This window comes from Mastigoproctus giganteus, chromosome 6 (genome assembly GCF_048544385.1).
Source record: "Mastigoproctus giganteus isolate SK-2022 chromosome 6, ASM4854438v1, whole genome shotgun sequence".
NCBI lineage: Eukaryota > Metazoa > Arthropoda > Arachnida > Uropygi > Thelyphonidae > Mastigoproctus > Mastigoproctus giganteus.
The window spans coordinates 206,694,040-206,713,457 of record NC_143580.1 but is presented as its reverse complement, the minus strand read 5'-3'; the positions used below and the strand labels follow the sequence as shown (position 1 = coordinate 206,713,457).

The 19,418-nt window shown below is 37.0% G+C and overlaps 1 protein-coding gene across 2 annotated transcripts in view; it reads left to right on the top strand.

Moving 5' to 3' along the window:
• The window catches only part of mldr (mitochondrial ribonuclease P catalytic subunit), a 92,072-nt gene extending 73,987 nt beyond the window's left edge, over positions 1 to 18,085 (top strand). For both annotated transcript variants that reach the window (XM_090375633.1, XM_090375634.1), the window contains exon 7: positions 17,937 to 18,085. In XM_090375633.1, coding sequence (XP_090231759.1) covers positions 17,937 to 18,080 — 144 coding nt within the window. In that variant the 3' untranslated portion in view covers positions 18,081 to 18,085. The remainder of the gene's footprint in view (positions 1 to 17,936) is intronic.
• Positions 18,086 to 19,418: the final 1,333 nt, after the last annotated feature.

Sequence of the window (19,418 nt, the reverse complement as noted above, 5' to 3'; positions counted from 1 at the left end):
ACAAAATAATTTTTGAGAGCAAGAACAGTGGTTCCAAAGAATACATAACATATGTAATTTTTGATAATTTTTAATACAATGAGCTCCTGGTCTACAAACACATGATTTACAGACTTTCACACTGGATATTCGATATACAGATTCATATCTCAATATTATGAAATTTTCTGACTTCATGAAGCATCACCTTTTGAAAGTAAAATTGATAACAGTGAACTCTTTCCAGCTTTTATGTACTATATTTAACATGTGTATATTTAACTAATATGCTATACTTAATTTTGGCGAAAAGTACTAATTGGGCACATGTGATGGAAGTGCAAATTATCAACAGTATTATATTTCTTGTAAATTAGTCTTTAAAATTAATTTTAAAGACTAATTTACAACAAAACAACAAAATAATTTGTGTAGAGAAACTACAGTTTATTCCATCATTTCATGTTTCCAGTGATATTGTTGAGGGCTAATATGAAGTGGGGGTGGAAGTTCAGCAGATGCAATGAACCCTGAATCTCGGGCTGAAAGGGGACTTAAATCCTAACGAAACAAGTCCCCCCAAAATCTCAGGGAGAATTTCTCCTTGATGAACATTCCCAACTTTGTTGCATTTGGGTTCCTTGAATTCTAGGACTGGCTCTGATTTTATCACAGCTGTACAAGGTGCATAGAGTATCCATTAGGTTAGTTGTTGAAATTTGGAAGAACCGTGGGTAGTTAACCAATTGTCAGAATAAGCTGGAAAAGTGTTACTTATGAAATTATTTAATTCTATTTAAATTACAATAATAATAATTTTTTACACACAATTCCAAAACCATTGTGCTAAACTGTAGTGATTTTTTTCTTAGCAGAAATGTTTTGTCCACTCGCCCTATCCATGAACTCATAAGCACAGCTCCTTAAATGCAATCTGCCTCTACTATATATTTCAATAAAGATATTATTTTAAAATATTATTAAAAAAGTTTTAAGTTTTGTTGTTAGGATATACATTTTACATAAATCCTATGGTTATTTTGATTTTCATGCATTTTTAGAAGTGCATATTTTGTTTCTTTGAACACACATCCTCTTGTTATAACATTATATCTATGGAAAAATTGCTTCTGATTTTCAAACTTTCACTTTAAAAAATAATTTTCAGGAACATAGTCTTTGTAAATTACAAAGTTGGCATATAGACATTTTTTTCCTTAAAACATGTGCGAAGAACTAAGTATGACAAGGATTTTGATCCAAAAGAATTTGGATCTGAATGTGAAAGTTGGAAATAGCAGATACCTTCATTTTTATGTCAGAAAGTGCTATTCTACTTCTAAATCAGTGCTTCCATGTAGTAGCATACCATAACTTTGTAATATCTCCTGTAATTATGCATTTGTTTTCAGTAAGTGCATAATGCAAAAACTATTACAAAGTTATGGTATGCTGCTGCATGGTAATACTTCCTATGATGATTGCATCAGCAGACTGTAATTACTTAAGAGTTATTTAGGAACATCAATTACACATTGGCATTTAACAGGCTTATCTCTTTTAATAGAATACAAAATTGAAAGTTCCATTGATGCTTTTTTTATATATATTTGCCTTTGCTAAAGTTTGAAATGTGAGGTTAATCTGTCATGGCATTTAATGTAATCTAAAGAATTTTATATAAGTGCAACTTGTTGATGCGAATCAAACTTGGCCATCACCAAACAAGTGACATACGGTGATATGTCTTGCCTACTAAGCTGCCATGGAGGATGGAGGAGAGGTATAGAGGATTGTTTTTTAAACTAGCTGCAAATGCTTGAGAGGAATTTGAAGATGTAAATCTTCAAGCTCAATTGCTGAATAAAAATATTAATCACATTAATACTAATATTTTCTGATTTAAGTAATAATTTATACCAGAAGTAAAACCACTTGTACATGTTATTCCAATCATTAAAGGAAGGATACTATTTTTGTTGACAAGGATAAGAAGGTGTATTTCTTTGATAGCATTACAGAATGGCCTGCTCTGTTTAGCCAGCACATTATTAATATTAGCAGTGGCCACATGGTGCAAGGAAGCCTGGCTTATGCTGCACCACCCAAAAAAAAAAAAAAAAAAAAAAAACCCGATAAATAAATAAATAAAACAAAATAAATAATAATAATAAGAAAATTTTTTTAAAATAATAATAAGAAGAAAATTTTAAAAATAATAATAATTAATAAGAGAAAAGGAACTAGACAACCTATGTTTCCCTCCTCCCATATCACAATTATCCAGGGGACCTTTGAATTTCCCCAAACTCTCAGCCATGTAGGTAACTTATTCCAGTAATTTATAACTCGCTGGCTGAAATAAAACTTCCTGAAATCCTGTCTAAACATCTCCCACCATAACTTGAAATTATGGTGCCTAGTTTAGAATCATTTATAACCATGAAATTTTTGTCCTCATTCACTAATTTTGTCCACTAACCATGTATTAATTAGAAGAATCTTTAAAAAAAAATCAACCAATAGTGCACCTGGTCCAGACGGCAGCATATACTACCTAATGTTAAAGAATCTAAATGAGCAAACTCGTTACTCTTTCCTAAAACTTTTCAACCGAATATTTGTCAAATTACTTTCCCCTATCCTGGTGACATTCTGTAGTTCTACCCATTCCAAAGCCAAGAAAAGACCAATCACACCGCATAATTATAGACCAATCTCTATTACTAGCTGCTTAGGTAAATCTCTGGAAAAAATAGTACATAGTGGCCTCACCTGTTATCTGGAAACTCAAACTACCATTAACAACGATCAGGTTGGATTTTGTAAAAACAGATCTACCCTAGACCTTATTATAAAGGCTGAGGCAAATGGGTGAAATGCATTCATAAAGAATGAACATTTGGCCACGGTGAGCTTAGATATAGAGAAAGCCTTTGTAACCACGTGGCATCATGGCATCCTTCGTGACCTACATGCCCTAGGACTAAGAGGACATTTACCATCATTAATTCAGAGCTTTCTTCAATATTGAACTTTCCAGGTCTTATTATTATTATTATTAATTAATAGCCATATGGTGCAAGGAAGCCTGAGGCTTATGCTGAGAGAGAGAGAGAGAGAGAGTCAAAAGTAGAAGGGAATCACCAAGAAAGAGAAGAATGATGATATCCAGCTCAGGACCCTGGGTTTGCCAAGCCCATACTCACCAGGTGTGAGCCCTCGGGGTTATTTTATCAAAGTACACTCTCAAAAATCTCCATACGTGAGGAAGGAGTCCACAAGGGTTAGTCCTCAGTGCCACACTGTTTGCAGATAGAATACAAACTCTAACAACAACCATCCCGAATTCACTAGAAACTTATCTTTATGCCGATGACCTCACTGTATCCAGTCACTCACAAAATATGTACTCTATTGAAAGGAAACTCCAACTATCAATAAATAAAACACAATCATGGATGTTACAGAATGGTTACAGATTATCTCTGCAGAAAACATTTGCTATACACTTCTGCAAGGAGCAAAGAACACGAACCTCCATTATCCTTTTGGAGACAGCTGCTGCTTACGTATGCAGCCAAACTTTGGAGTACGCCCTCACATTTGGCCTTACCTGTTGACTCTGTCTTTCCGAAATTTCTACAGGAATAAACCAAATGAAAATAAACCGGCTGGAATCAGATTGAAGGATGTAGAGCAGAATTGGAGTGTTCCACTAGACAATATCCACACAGACACCGGAGAAATGGAGCTGCCATGATCCATATTCAAACCTTTGTGTGATGACTTTTTTTTGGAAGCAGAGAAAACAGGTGCTGGACAATCAAAATATACAGCAACTGCATTCAACTCTTGCATCAGCAAACACACACACTGTCTGCAAGGCGCCTCTGTAGCCAGGTGGGCAGGAGCAGCAGTGCGTAGCACACGCTTCTTGATTAGGCCGGGGTTCGAGCCCGTGACTACCAAATACGGAGGATGTGGAAAGGTCAGGGAATGACCACTGCATATCCCTGGAGCAATATGGCCTTAGTTGCTAATGCTCCTAAAAACCAAATAACAACAACAACTGCAAATATGTACTGATGGATCCAAATCTGATACAGGTGTAGGTGCGGCAGTGTTTCTTCCCACTTGTGCTATCTCTGAAAAACTTTTCCCTAGTTGCAGTATTTACACCACTGAACTCCATGCAATTAAAATGGTTATCGAACACGTCAACAACAGGTCTAATGAAGAGATAATAATCTATACCGATTCATTGAGTGCAGTAACTTCTTCATAACATAAATGTCCAAACTCTCATCCTATTTTGAAAGAAATCAGAGCACAGTTAATTAATCTCGCAGAATACAGCACAACGATAAGGTTCTGCTGGATTCCTGGGCATGCTGTAATCCAGAGAAATGAGAAAACAGATCAATCAAAATATCCAGTCAACCTAGTGTCTTTACTTGCATTGATTCCTTATATGGACTGCAAACTCATCATAAAACAGTTATGTATTGACCAATGGGCATTTCAATGCAGCAACAAGCTCATAATAAACTCTTCCATATAAAGAAAAAGCCACAATACTGGAAATTTAGTTCACGATTTTTTTTTTTTTTTTTTTTTATGAAAACCCTTTATGAAGAAGCTTGTTTAGAAGACCTTTATGCCAAACATGATCGAAAGCTTTTGAGATGTCAAGAGCAAGTGTTTGTGTTTCACCAAACTTTTCCCTTGAATTTGACCATAAATGGGTAACATAAGCCAGAATATCACCAGTGGATCAACACTGACGGAATCCATACTAGTGATCGTTAATCAGATGGAAGGTTTCTAAATAGTTTAACAGTTGGCGGTTAACTGATTTCTCCATTACTTTAGAAAGAGTAGAAGTAATTGCAATGGGACAATAATTGGATGGTAGGGATTTGTCACCCCTTTTTAGGAACTGGCTGGATATGAGCAAATTTCCAAGCAGAAGGAAAAACACCATTGGAATAAGAAAGTGAAAAAAGGTGGCAAAGAATAGGAGTAAGTTCAGGAGCACAGGTTTTGAGAACAAGTGGAGAAATACGATCAGGACCTGGAGCTTTCATAGCATCAAGTTTTGTCAAAATCCTTCTGATATTCTTTTGATGGAAGACCACAGGAAGCATTCAATGGAGCGTGTTGGGGATGGTGGGAGGTGTTTACCAAGATCATTAATACATGATTTGGAAGAAAAATGGGATGCTAGCAGGTCAGCTTTATCCTTGGCCGAAATGACAAGAGAACCATCTGGTTTTGACATAGATGGGAGTAGAGATGGGCAAAAGTTGTTGCCAATAGCTTTGGCAAGAGACCAGAATGCTCGGCTACCATTAGGGCAAGAAGCAATTTTTCTACTCTTAGCCTGTTCAAACTCTAGTTTGGACTGATTAATAACTGCCTTTACAATTGTTGCGAGCTTTGGTGTAGGCAGAAAATGAAACTGAAGAATTAGAAACAAGCCTATTACGGTATGCAACATTCTTCTCTTGAACAGCCTTAGCACATTTATTGGAAAACCAAGGTTTAGATAAAGCATAAGATTTTAAAGTGGAGTGTGGAATAAAGTGTTCCATTCCTACAAGAATAATTTCACTGACATGATCTGAGCAAATGTTGACATCAGAAGTTTTGATACAGTAGTCTGACCAAGGAAAAGAAATCTCGTTGGTCATCCCATTTTGCATTCTTGTAATGCCAAACAACACAAGGTTGGGAATAGCCATGAGATAATGGCTCCATTGGAGAAGAGACAATCACCAAGTTGTGATATATGAGATGCCTAAAGGGCCACTCACTTTGACCGTGTACTTAGAAGGGTTGTTTGTGAGAAAAAGATCAAGCGTGTTGGCTATATGGTTAGGATTGTCTGGTATCCTTGTAGGTAAATGAACAATCTGTGCAAGGTCATTAGTAATTGCAAAATCCTCAGCATCTCGACCAGCTGGGTCAGTGTGACTTGAAAATGGAAGCCAGCTGGAGTTGTGAACATTAAAATGACCAAGGAAAATTACCGCACTGTTAGGAAAGTTGGACTAGAGAAAGTCAAGTTGCAAAGAGAGGAAATCAAAGAACTCCAAGTGATTAGTGGAGTTGGAAGAATGGTAGAGACAACAGATGAATTTGACAGAATGAGGTGGAGAAGTTTTAAGCCAGAGATGAGAAGATCAAAAAGAGGAGATTCCAAATTACCAAGTCTCTGACAGGGAATATCGGAACGGACATATGCACAAGTACGACCTTTGAGGTGAAAGGAAAAATTTGGGCAACTGAGATGAGCAGTGGTTGAATCAACCAATAACTGAGATTCTGTCAGAAAAAGTACATGTGGTTTGGCAGACTGCAAGTGGAAATGGACATCGTTCAGATTAGAATTTAGACCACATATATTTGTGAAATGAACTAGGAAGTGTTTGGGAGGTTTAGATCTTTTCGCAGATAAGCTTACTCTATTAGTTTTACAATTCATGATGTATTCAATAGTAAGAAAAAGTGGGGGGGGTGGGACATGTTGTATGAAGTAATGAAATTTTTGGATGTGGTGTACACATCATAAGAATATACCCAGATCCTTGACATAACGTGGCCTCGACAATGCCACCTGCATACACACTAAGCGGACTCCTTCCGGTCACTATCTGGCAGAGTAGAGGTAGCAAGATTATACACTAGCTGATCCGGAAGCCTCCTAAAGAGTTACCAATAGGTTCGGTCCTGTGTACTAACTAGCGGCCGGCCTGCGATCACCGTTTTAGAGCTGTTTTGGAACCTTCGAAATGTAAGGAAGATTGGAACTCGCCATGATGTTCATCATAACCTCAAAAGTCATCAGTCGTACTGCATGATGGGAAAGATGGGAAGGGTTGACCAGAACTTAGTTCTGGAGACTAAACGTGGGTTCCATCACTTCAAGCCTCCAATAAGCAAAATGGTGGTATTGCACCAGTTGATGAGATTCATCTACCACCTAGATTAAACGGATAAGAAGAGGTTGTCCTTGCAAGGACACGCATTGGGCATTCCCATCTCACCCACCTCAACTTGTTGACAGGTGATGAACCTCCTCACTGCTGTCATTGTCCCACCCTATTAACAGTGAAACCTATCCTTCTCGAAGGTCCCCAAAATAATGCTGCTCAGTTGAAAAATTTTAAATTAGCTTTAACCCAAAACAATTCATTAGAGATGAACCATATTCTCAGTGATGACTCAAATCTGTCTGACTTATTTAATTTTTTAAAAGAAACTCATTTATATGAACTTATCTGATACATGAATGGGAAAAAAGAAAAAAAAAATTTCATTTGCAGAATTACTATGACAGGCACAATTTGGCCTTAGTTGCACTTGTACCGATAAACTCCCATTAAAACCAACCAATCCTTAAATAATAACAGCAGGATCACAGCACATGTTACTGTAGGAGCATGGGAATTATCCTCTACACATGCATGAAGACCAGAAGTGGCTTGAGAGTGTGCCAGGTGGAACTGTTCATCTCATCCAGAAATTACAGCTTCAAAGAGGAGATGAATACCGACTCCACTATCTGTATTGATAGTATTATGTTCCAAATAACAAATCTACAAGCTCTCAAGCCATTTCTGGTTCCAATACCTATGTGAATGATTAACAATGATGTCATAGCCTGGAGAAATGTGGTGGTTTTCCCCCTCCCTCAGAAGTATTCAGCCACAGCAGATTTCCCAGTTTGTGGTCTTTGTTGCACTAATATGTATTCATCCCCTCTTTGAAACAGTAATTCTTGGATACAGGGTCGGATTACGTATGAAATAGGCTTCCGGCCATATTTAAATTTGAGGCCCCTGTAATATATGTATGTTGTATTTTTATAATATTATGGGGAAGGTTAGTTTAATGGGAAAATAAGGTAATCATATTAAGATATATGCCTAGATAGATCTATAGAAAATGCATATCATAATATAATGTACAAAAGTTAGTATACAAAACTTATTGTTGCTCATCCACAATCTAGGTGGCTAAGCAATGATAAGTTATGGTCAACCACCCAAATGAAAGTGAAACAGAAACAGAGAAACCCCCTATCGCTGTTTAACTTTCAGTTTGGGTGGTTAACCCCAGGCGAAGTCACGTAGATTGTGGGTAGGCAACGATAAGTTTTGTATATATATTATCCTTTTGCATACAGTAGAAGCAGCAACAGTGGAACACCTTGCTATGCATTCTAACATGTTCCTTAATCTTGGTGGATAGTATTGAATGTGTGATATAGGGATCATCAATAGTAAGTTCTCTGTTATTCATCTAGGCCTTCATTCCCAGCCCATCCAGAGTAGATTGTAAAGTGCATATTGATTTGAAGGAAGACTATTCTCCTTTGGAAATTTTAGAAAACGGACTTTCTTAATAATAATAAAAAAATCAAGTTTATTAGCAACAAGAAATTTACATTCCGAATTGCAAATACCACGGATTAATGATACATAAATCAACTCAATAATATAATCAATAGCAATTGTAGCCCATTGGCCTCCTTTTTGCATTATTTCAACAGATTCTTGAATTGTCTATCCCCGATTCAAGCAAGCATCTTGGATGAAGCGGTCCTCATTCTAAATGTCCGTTTGAAAATCCGTCAATCAGCTAATGCTTAAAGGAAGAAAACAATCCATAATTAGTGAATCGGATCCGTAGACGGGATTGCTATTACAGAAGGACACCAGCACAAACAGATGAGTGCACCGTATACCTTGTCCTCCTAATGGGCAAACGTCTGCTGCACTATTGGCCCCACCACATCATTGGGATCCAATTCATCTGTCTTGAATAAGCCCACCCTCTGCCCTGTTCTTACAATGCAACAGTTTTTCGGTTTCTCTCCTTAACTATCCTCCCGATGAGCTCCTTTGATGGACATGTTGGGTTTCCACTATGCAGCACCCCATGTAGGAATAATGAACGTGCCCTCCATCCTCTTCACAGGCATCATCCATACAGCAAGGTGCTGCTCAGTTAGAATCCAACACATCCATCGCCCACCACATTTACACTCCCTAGACAAAAAAAAAAAACAAAAAGAAAACAGAAAATGCATACTTACGAACTAATATTATATTAGGAAAAGGTTCTATAATTTTAGGTAATAACATTTTTTAATTTTAATTACTAATTTTTAAGTATTAGTTAATAGCTAACTATCAAAGGCAACAAAAAAATATTAAATAGCTGCACTAATACTAATGATTATTTATAATTTATTTCAATTATTTTAAAATCAGTTTTAGTACATGGAGAGATTATACAATCATCTCCCAGTTGAGGACATATCCTCGGATGGATGGTTCCAGTATTATGTTGCAGTCTTTGCTGTTTCTGATAGCAAAGCAGTAATAACTTCCATATCTTAACTTTTAGTATAACTTCCAGTCCATCATGTAAGCAGTGCAGACAGGCTGCTAACTCAGCTCATCTGGAGCTAATTTAGCAGCTTGTCTGGAATTTTTCCAGCAGGGACAAGATGATTATCCTATTGTATGAGATGGCGGTTAGACTGCATCTGGAGCCTAACCATCGTCATCGGTCACTGCATTTCAAGAAAGATGGATCAGTTGGAACGGATGTAAAGCCAATGCACTTAGTCAGGGGACACAAATGCTAGATACTACCTTAAACTTTTGCATTAGACAATTTGGGAAAATAGACTGCATATTTAGAAGGATCAAATTCTCAAATTGACCATCCTTCAAGCATAAAGGAGAATCTTCAATTGGACACTCCAACTGAAGATTCTCCTTGAGGATCAAATGCTTTAAAAAAATTGCTTGATACAGAGTGATGAAAGATTGATTATTTCAATCTATGCGTCAAGCTGTAATTCAACTGGCAGACTGTTCTCTTCTACTGTAGTGTGAATCTAATGCCTTGCTACTGTCCTAGAGAAATTAAGGGAATTACAGAAACTACAGCAAAAACCCATTTTGAAATTTCACACAAATTCCATTTATGCTGATCATACTTTATCTTGAGGTCCTTGAGGTTGTCACAGACATTCTCTCAGATATGCCAGACAAGCTGGACTTGCTACCTGGGAGTCTAAAACGCTGATGGAACTGATATTCGGGTGACATTCAAGTCAAGTGGACCCAATTTTGGTGAAGTCCGGACGGTCTGTGGCAGCCAAATCCTCTGCTTGCACCTTCACAATGGTGGGACTCTTAGTAATCCTGGATATAACCTCCGTGCACAAGCACACGGTGTGTGACCACTCAGGTGTGAACCAACGTAAGCAGGGGTCGAGATGTGGCGCCCACACCACATGGAGGCATGCCGCCCCCCTGTGTTACCAGGCAGTACTAGGTGGTAGATGACTCTCACCAACCGGTGCAATACCACCACTTTGCTTATTGAAGGCTTGAAGTGGTGGAACCCATGTTTAGTCTCCAGAGCTAAGTTCCGGTCAACCCTTCCCCATCTCTTCCATCATGTAGTATGATTGATGACTTTTGAGGTTATGATGAACATTGTGGTGAGATCCATTCTTCTTTACATTTTGAGGGTACAGCTCTAAAACAGTGTTCGCAGGCTGGCCGCTAGTTAGTACACCAGACCGAACCTATTGGTAACTCTCTAGGAGACTTCCAGATCAGCTAGTGTATAATCTTGCTATCTCTACTCTGCCAGATAGTGACTGGAGGGAATTCGAGTAGTGTGTATGTGGGGGGAGAATTCTCGAGGCACGTTATGTCAAGGATCTGGGTATATTCTTACCATGTGTACACCATATCCAAAAATTTCATTACTTCATACAGCATGTCCCACCCACTTTTCCTTACCATTGAATACACCATGAATTATCAAACTAATAGAGTAAGCTTATCTGTGAAAAGAACTGAATCTCAACGATGTCCATTTCCACTTGCAGTCTGCCAAACACCATGTACTTTTTCTGACAGAATCTCAGTTATCGGTTGATTCAACTACTGCTCATCTCAGATGCCCAAATTATTCGCTGTGTGATTCTGTTTGCTTCAAAGGTGGTACTTGTGCATATGTCCATTCCGATATTCCCTGTCAGAGACTTGATAATTTGGAATCTCCCCTTTTCCATCTTCTCTGGCTTAAAATCTCTCTACCTCATTCTGTCAAATTCATCTGTTGTCTCTACCGTTCTCCCAACTCCACTAATCACTTGGAGCTCTTTGACTTCCTCTCTTTGCAGCTTGACTTTCTCCAGTCCAACTTTCCTAACAGTGAGGTAATTTTCCTTGCTGATTTTAATGTTCACAACTCCAGCTGACTTCCGTTTTCTACTCACACTGACACAGCTGTTAGAGATGCTGAGCCTTTTGCAATTACTAATGGCCTTGCACAGATTTTTCATTTACCTACAAGAATACCGGACAATCCTAATCATACAGCCAATACGCTTGATCTTTTTCTCACAAAAAACCCTTCTGAGTACACGGTCGAAATGAGAGGTCCTTTAGGCACCTGAGATCACAACTTGTTGATTGCCTCTTCTCCAGTGGAGTCTTTATCTGATGGCTATTCCTTACCTCGTATTGTTTGGCATTACAAGAATGCAAAATGGGATGACCTGCACGATTTCTTTTCTTCTTTTCCTTGGTCAGATTACTGTTTCAAAACTTCTGATGTCAACGTTTGCTCAGATCGTGTCAGTGAAATTATTCTTGCAGGAATGGAATCCTTTATCCCACACTCCACTTTAAAATCTCGTCCTTTATCTAAACCTTGGTTTTCCAATAAATGTGCTAAGGCTGTCCAAGAGAAGAACGTTGCATATCATAATTGGCTTGTTTCTAATTCTTCAGTTTCATTTTCTGCCTACACCAAAGCTCGCAACAATTGTAAAGCAATTATTAATCAGTCCAAACTAGAGTTTGAACAGGCTAAGAGTAGAAAACTTGCTTCTTGCCCTAATGGTAGCCGAGCATTCTGGTCTCTTGCCAAAGCTATTGGCTGCAACTTTTGCCCATCTCTGCTCCCACCTCTGTCCAAACCAGGTCACTTCGGCCAAGGATAAAGCTGACCTGCTAGCATCCCATTTTCTTCCAACTCATGTATTAATGATCTTGGTAAAACACCTCCCAACATGGTCCATTCAATGTGATCTTCCGTCAAAAGGATGTCAGAAGGATTTTGACGAATCTTGATGCTAAGAAAGCTCCAGGTCCGATGGTATTTCTCCAATTGTTCTCAAAACCTGTGCTCCTGAACTTATTCCTGTTCTTTGCCTCCTTTTTTCACTTTCTTATTCCAAAGGTGTTTTTCCTTCTGCTTGGAAATTTGCTCATATCCAGCCAGTTCCTAAAAAGGGTGACAAATCCCTCCCATCCAATTATCGTCCCATTGCAATTACTGTATTTCCCCATGTATAAGACGCACCTTTTTTCGAAAAATTTGGGGTCTAAAAACTGGGTGCATCTTATACAGTGGTTGTAGATTTTTTTACTTGCATTTCTTGCTTTTTCGTGCTTGTTGTCTTTGCGCTCATTGTTTTGCAGTTGTTACCGGTATATTAGGTTACGTTTTGCCACGTTCTGCCCAGAAATGACTCAGAAAAGATTTTCGTACAGTGCTGAATTCAAGTTATGAGGAGTTGTATGAATTTTATGATGAATAAAACTTGAGTTCAATAACTTTATGTAATACATTTTTTTTCAAATTTCAGGCTCCAAAATTAAGGTGCGTCTTATACATGGGGAAATACGGTACTTCTACTTTTTCTAAAGTAATGGAGATATCAGTTAACTGCCAACTGTTAAACTATTTAGAAACCTTCCGTCTGATCAACGATCACCAGTATAGATTCCATCAGTGTTGATCCACTGGTGATATTCTGGCTTATGTTACCCATTTATGGACTAATTCAATGGAAAAGTACGGTGAAACATAAGCAGTTGCTCTTGACATCTCAAAGGCTTTCGATCATGTTTGGCATAAAGGTCTTCTAAACAAGCTTCCATCTTATGGTTTGGCAATTGTTTTTTGTAATTTGTTATTCAGTTTTTTTCTCTGATTGCTCACTGAGAGTGATGGCTCTCTGTACTTCTTAACTAATGCTGGTGTCCCCCAAGGTTCAATTCTTTCCCCCAATCTTTTCCTCTTGTATATTAATGAACTTCTTCCATTGACTGTAAATTCTATCCATAGTTTTGCCGATGATAGCACATTGCATTCCACTTTCCATTTTGAGAAATCTTGTCCTACTCGATCAACTTCTCGAAAATCTGCTACCAATTCCTTGAATGTCGATCTCCAGGTAATTCTCCAGTGGGGCAAAGACAACTTAGTTGATTTCAATCCTTCTAAAACTCAGTCTTGTCTTATATCTTGCAAAAAGGATTCTTCTGCTCCTATACTTACCTTTAGTGACACTCCGATTTCTAGGCAAAATGATATATCTCTTTTGGGGTTTACCTTGACTTCTAATCTCTCTTGGCACAAGTACATTACAAATATTGCTTCCTCTGCATCTAAAAAACTTGGTTTTCTCTTTTGTTCGCAGCATTACTTTTCTTCCAAACAGCTGTTCACTATGTACAAATCACAAATCCGCCCTACCATGAAATATTGTTTCCACATCTGGGGTGGTTCCCACATCTCTCAGGCTTCTTGATTCCATTCAGAAGAGGGCAGTTAGGTTAATCAATGATTCATCTCTAACAGAGTCGCTCCACTTGCTGTCTCATAGGTGTACTGTTTCTGCTGCATGCCTCTTCTACAGATACTTCCATGGGCACTGTTCTTCTGAATTGGCTTCTATAATTCCCGCTCTCTCCTTCAAATCAGTCTGAACATGTGCTGCCAACATCCATTTACTGTTCAACTTCAAACTCACAGAACCAACTTTTCATCTTCCTCGTTTATTCATTCAACTGCCGTTTTCTGGAACAACCCTCCTTCGTACGTATTTCCTGAAAATTACAGTCTACAGAAGTTCAAGTCCAATGTCAACAAATATCTTCTTTCATTTTCTCAACCTCCAAGCCAAGCACAGTACTAAGTACTATAGGTTCCAATACCTCTCGTGTTTAGGGTTTCCATTAAAAAAAAAAAAAAAAATCTTCTCTAATCTGTGCTTCACATTTCCAGTCTTTTTTCATACGAACACAGTATGCAATTGATGGATGTATATTCCATTGTGAAGCAAGCTTATATATATACACACACACACAAATACTACATAGGTTTTTTTTTAAAAAAAACTTGTTTTTAGAGAGTTTTCTTCATCCATACAGTCATACATATTTTTGTCATCCGTAAAAACTATTATTATTAGAAATTTTTATCACTACTTTAGAAAATATTTACATTGAAAATGAATCCCCTCTTTGGGTGAGGCCACCAGCCATGGCCGTAGCATTAATGCAGCCCTGTTTGGATGGAATGAACGGTTCTGCCTGGCTCCCTCCTTGGCCATTTCCGGTCTTCATGCATGTGTGGAGGATAATTCCCATGCTCCTACAGAAACACAAGCTGTGATCTTGCTGATGTTATTTAAGGATGTGCCATGATAGACAAGTTTTACTGTTGATAAAGGAGGTGGTTGCATTTGAAACCTATAGTTGTTTTATAAATTTTATTGCTTTTAATTTGTATTATTTCATATATTTTAATTTTATCTATCATTGTAATCTCTACACAGTTGGTGTATTTTATTTTTACAACAAAACTTTATTCTGTACTATATTATTTTTATTCTATTTTATGTTAATAAAATTTGAGTCATATATATGGTTAGTGTATCCCATTGCAGCTATTATGAGTTAGGAAATTCCCAACCCCAGAAGCCTGTTTGAAGAATGGTAAGCCTAAAACCTGGTGTAGTAAAAGAGGTGATTAAGCACTTGGTGTTAACAAGCTGTTAAGCTGTTCTTGTGATCTTATTGTGCTGAAAAGGGAGCTGCATGCCTTCCTGTGAAAGTGGATAAATATTTGATTGAAATTTATTGCTATCTAGAAAAAGTACCAAAAGGAAAGATAGATTTAAACTGATACATGCCACTGAAGTAAAAAAGATTTTCAATCACACATGTGTACATGTTGGCCATCTTTGGTGAAATGTGTATTAGACCTATAGAACGGTGACATCCATTGATATGTCTAAAAAAATTATGTTAGAAGTGGTGAGAAAAGTTATATGGGCACTTTTTCAGTTACCAAATTGAAAAGGACAAAATGATCACTAGTGAATACCTCTGACTTATCTAAATCCAGTTCATGATCCAAAAAAATTTTTGAAAGTAGACAAATTAATGAACTCCACAAGAAAAAGAGCTAAATCACAAACTTCTGGTGATGGCAATCCTAAACAGGTTAAGCAAGCTAATAATTCCGGGCATCTTATCCTTACTCATGCAGAAAGTCAGTTCTTATTCCTGTCTTCTGGCTTGAATAAAGCAATTTTCTTGTTTCTTTTAAATGTTATGCCAACATTTTAAAATCCAATCAGCTTTTCAATCTAGGGTACATCACATCCATAAACTGGGTTCATTTCTCCTAGGTGTGTTGAAGAAGGTTAATTAAATTTATTATACCAAGTTTTTAAATCATCCACTTCCATTTTGGAAGTTGGTTACCATAGCACATTATAGATTCTGGCTTAAACATGGGTATTTCTACTGCAAATTTTGTGAAGAGTCAAAAGCAAATGGAAAAGGTTCATTGAGGAAGTACTTTTATTACTACACGATGCACAAGTTCCCCTTGAAAAAAGGTATTTTTATAAATGCTGAGGTAGCACAAATTTCATCAGTTAGCAGTGTACCATTTTCAAATCTGAAATTTTCTGTGGACATGTTTCTGTTACTTCTAGGTACAAATGAAGTAATAGATGAAGCAAGAGATGTTTTTCGGCATCTGATGGTACTACATCAGATACTATTATGAAAGAAATAAGAATTGATGTACAGTGGTCTTTGGTCAGGGAACTGATAGTACACAAGGAAGAATGAAATGTGATAAATAATTCCAAGTCATTTTTGCCATTTTAATAATTCCTCATAGCAATGCTGAGGGTGAAAAAAAAAAAAAATTGAATTCAGATCTCTTTCTGTTGGAGCTTAGAAAATGCTGCTGACAGCCAAGTCTTAATAGCAATATCATTGTTATCAATAAAACTTTGACTCAGCAGGTCTGAAGAAGTGAAAAGGCTAAAATAGTATCTTTCTCAAAGAAATCATAATCAGTTCATGTCTAACAGATAATCCAAACAGAAATCCATAGATCCAAAAATACTAGCTACATTAATGTTTACATGCATACTGTACTAGTAAACAGTTCTATGGCTATATTTTAATATAAAATGTAAATTTTGTCAGTGAAATTTAATTTCTAGTGCAGTGCAGTATGGACTTTACAAAAACCATCCACTTTTTCTGAAAACCTGTTTTTTCCTTTTTTTTGTCCAAAACATGAAAAAAACGGGTTTTCAGAAAAACCTGTTTTTTCATGTTTTAGGCAGGAGAAAAACAAAAAAAAATTTCTTTTCCTCCTGCCTGATCTCCAACTTTTTGAAAGTCAAAAGTTGACAGTGATGGAGAGCTATCAAGGTTTGTAGATATTTTGAAGGTGGGAAGAGCGATTAAACAATTCATGCTAGGCCATGATGCTTCAGAAAGATATGGATTGCTTTCATATGTGGTTTTAAAAATGACAATTAAGTTTAATGCTTCTAAATATAATGTTAGCATTAGTAGAGGCATTTGATGCAAGAAAGCAAGCTTATGCAGCATCAGCCAAAAAAAAAAAAAAAAAAAACCCACTTCCACTTCACCCCTCCGTTCGTTCAAAATACCTGTCCAGCTGAGCCTTAAACTTATTTAGGCTATCAACCTCCACGACAAGGGATGGAAGTCTGTTCCACCAACCAACCACCCGCTGGCTAAAGGCAAATTTCCGCACGTCTATCCTACATCTGTCTTTCCTCAATTTGAATTCATGCCCTCTCAGGTGATTATTCTGAGCTAGAGGAAGAATCCCATCAGCATTGAGCATGCTCAAACCATTCAAGGCTTTATACACCTCTATCAGATCACCTCGCTGGTGCCTAGTCTCCAGACACTGTAATTTGCAAAACTTAAGCCTTTCTTCGTAAGAGCACCCCTTTGTTCCATTCACTAATCTTGTTGCCCTTCTCTGTACTCGTTAGACAGATGTTAGACTTTTAGGAAGTAGAAATCCCAGAGTTACATATGGAAAGGAGCTAAAAGTGGTTCATGAAAAAATACTTCAGTGTTATGATTCAATCTGGTGTAAACTGTGTAGCATAAGGTAGTTAGGAAAGTATTTATTATATCTTTATCTCTTTAGTACTCCAAATGTAGCCTAACCATCCAAATGGTTAGGCTACATTTGGAGTACTGTATTCAGGTCTGGAGACTGCACCTAAGAAAGAGACATAGAGCTTCTGGAGAGAGTTTGAAGAAAAGCAACTGGATTAGTGATTCACGCAAATCAATGCATGTGGTGAAGATTGTCTTAGAAAGTATGGACTGCAAAGTTGGATAACTAGACACCTAAAGAGAGATGTGATTGAGATATAAAAAGCACTCAAAGAGTTGAGTAAAATGAATGAAGATCTGTTTTTCAATCATAGGTGAGACAAAAAACAGAGAACAAAAAATCTCAAGGAAAAAACAGAAGACTAGATCTTGTGAAGTTCACTTAGGGCCAGCTGGTTGTTGAACACTAGAAGTTGCCCCATAATGTGGTTGAGGCAGAAAGAGTAAATAAATTCAAAGGAATTAAATGGTTTCCTTGTTAGAATGGAAAAGGTATGAATGTTGTGTTTTTTATTATTATTTTATTTAATTATTTATTTATTATTTTTGGCTGATGTAGAAAAAGTCTTTATTGCATTATTTGGCCTTACTAATACTAATTTATCAAGACTAATTTGCTATTTATTTATTTTTTTCTTCATTTAGGGACCTCTAAAGTATAGCATTGCAATACAAGGAAATACAGTAGATGGATGGCATATTCCTTATGATGATGGTAAAGAAGTAGCTCCATATGAGCATCCAGGGAAATGGTTGTGTCTTCAACAAAATAAAAGATATTGTTGTTAAATGAAGCACTGCATTTACTTTCATGACCATCATAATTGCTGAATTTTTTTCTAAGAAGCATATGGAATATTAACAACTTCAGGTTGTACACCGAAAAGAAATGGTTGCTCTTAGAAACAAATTGCTTCGATGTGTATGTCCATTAAAAAAAATTTGTGCTCTAAGAATTGTGCTTGCACTGCAATTACATTGATATCAATTTGGCATGTGCCCTCCCTCAATTTACTAATTTATTTTAATCTAACATTATTATTATTATTAGCCATATGGTCTGAGGAAGTCTGAGGCTTTTGCTGCACCAGCCAAAATAAAAAAAAATAAAAATAAATTCCGAGTTACCCCGAGGAGAAAGAGACATTTTATGGATTCAGTAACACCTTAGTATAAAAATCTTTTCCCCACTCAAAATAGAGTGATCAGTCCTGTTTACTTTCATGCAAAGTAAACTAGCACATCTGATTTGTTAACCAGAAATGAAGGACAAAATTAAGCAGAAATATTAGAATTATTTGAATTCTCATACCTGCCAGTTCTCCAGATTTATGCAGAGATAGTTTTCTCCCCTCATTTTGACCCCTTTTCCATCTCACTGTCATCAGCGAGATGGAGCTTTTTCCAAAAAAAAAAAAGGTAAAACCGTAACTTCGCTATTAAATTCAGAATTCTTAAATATTGATTTAGATAACATCTGAATTTCTGCTTATTTTTATTAATTAATTGGCCATCATGTGTGCTAGTCTGTGGTGCCTAAATTACGTGGAACACTGGAATCTATGCCTTGTTTTCATTTACATGTAGCTGCCACTATCATTTATAATATTTTGTTTTTGTGTAGTACAAAGCTAATTAACAATGCCAAAAAATATATATATTTTCCATATCAATCATATTGACGAAGACTTAAGACTTAATGTCTAAGTTGACAGTGATACGAAGGTTGACAGGGTGTTAATGACAGTAATCAGGATATGCTACTGCAACAAGATCTAGAAAAAAATAGGGAGATGGGCTGAGAAGGGGCAATTGAAGCTTAACATTGCAAATGCAAGGTATTGCACAGGATAGTAGTAATTCCAGAATAACATACCAACTGTGCATTACCACACTCAGAATAGTGGTGAATAAAAAATAAATGGAGGTAATTGTGCAGTCAGATAAGAAGTTCTCTGAGCAGTGTAGACAGGCATGTGGTTTAGTCAATGATATACAGGAATTTTGCCAGCAGAGATAAGGAGGTGATTATACCATTGTATAAGGCAGTGGTTCGGCCACATCATGAGTATTGAATACAAGTCTGTAAGCTTCAATTTAGAAAAGATGTTATCTGTTGGTAACAGG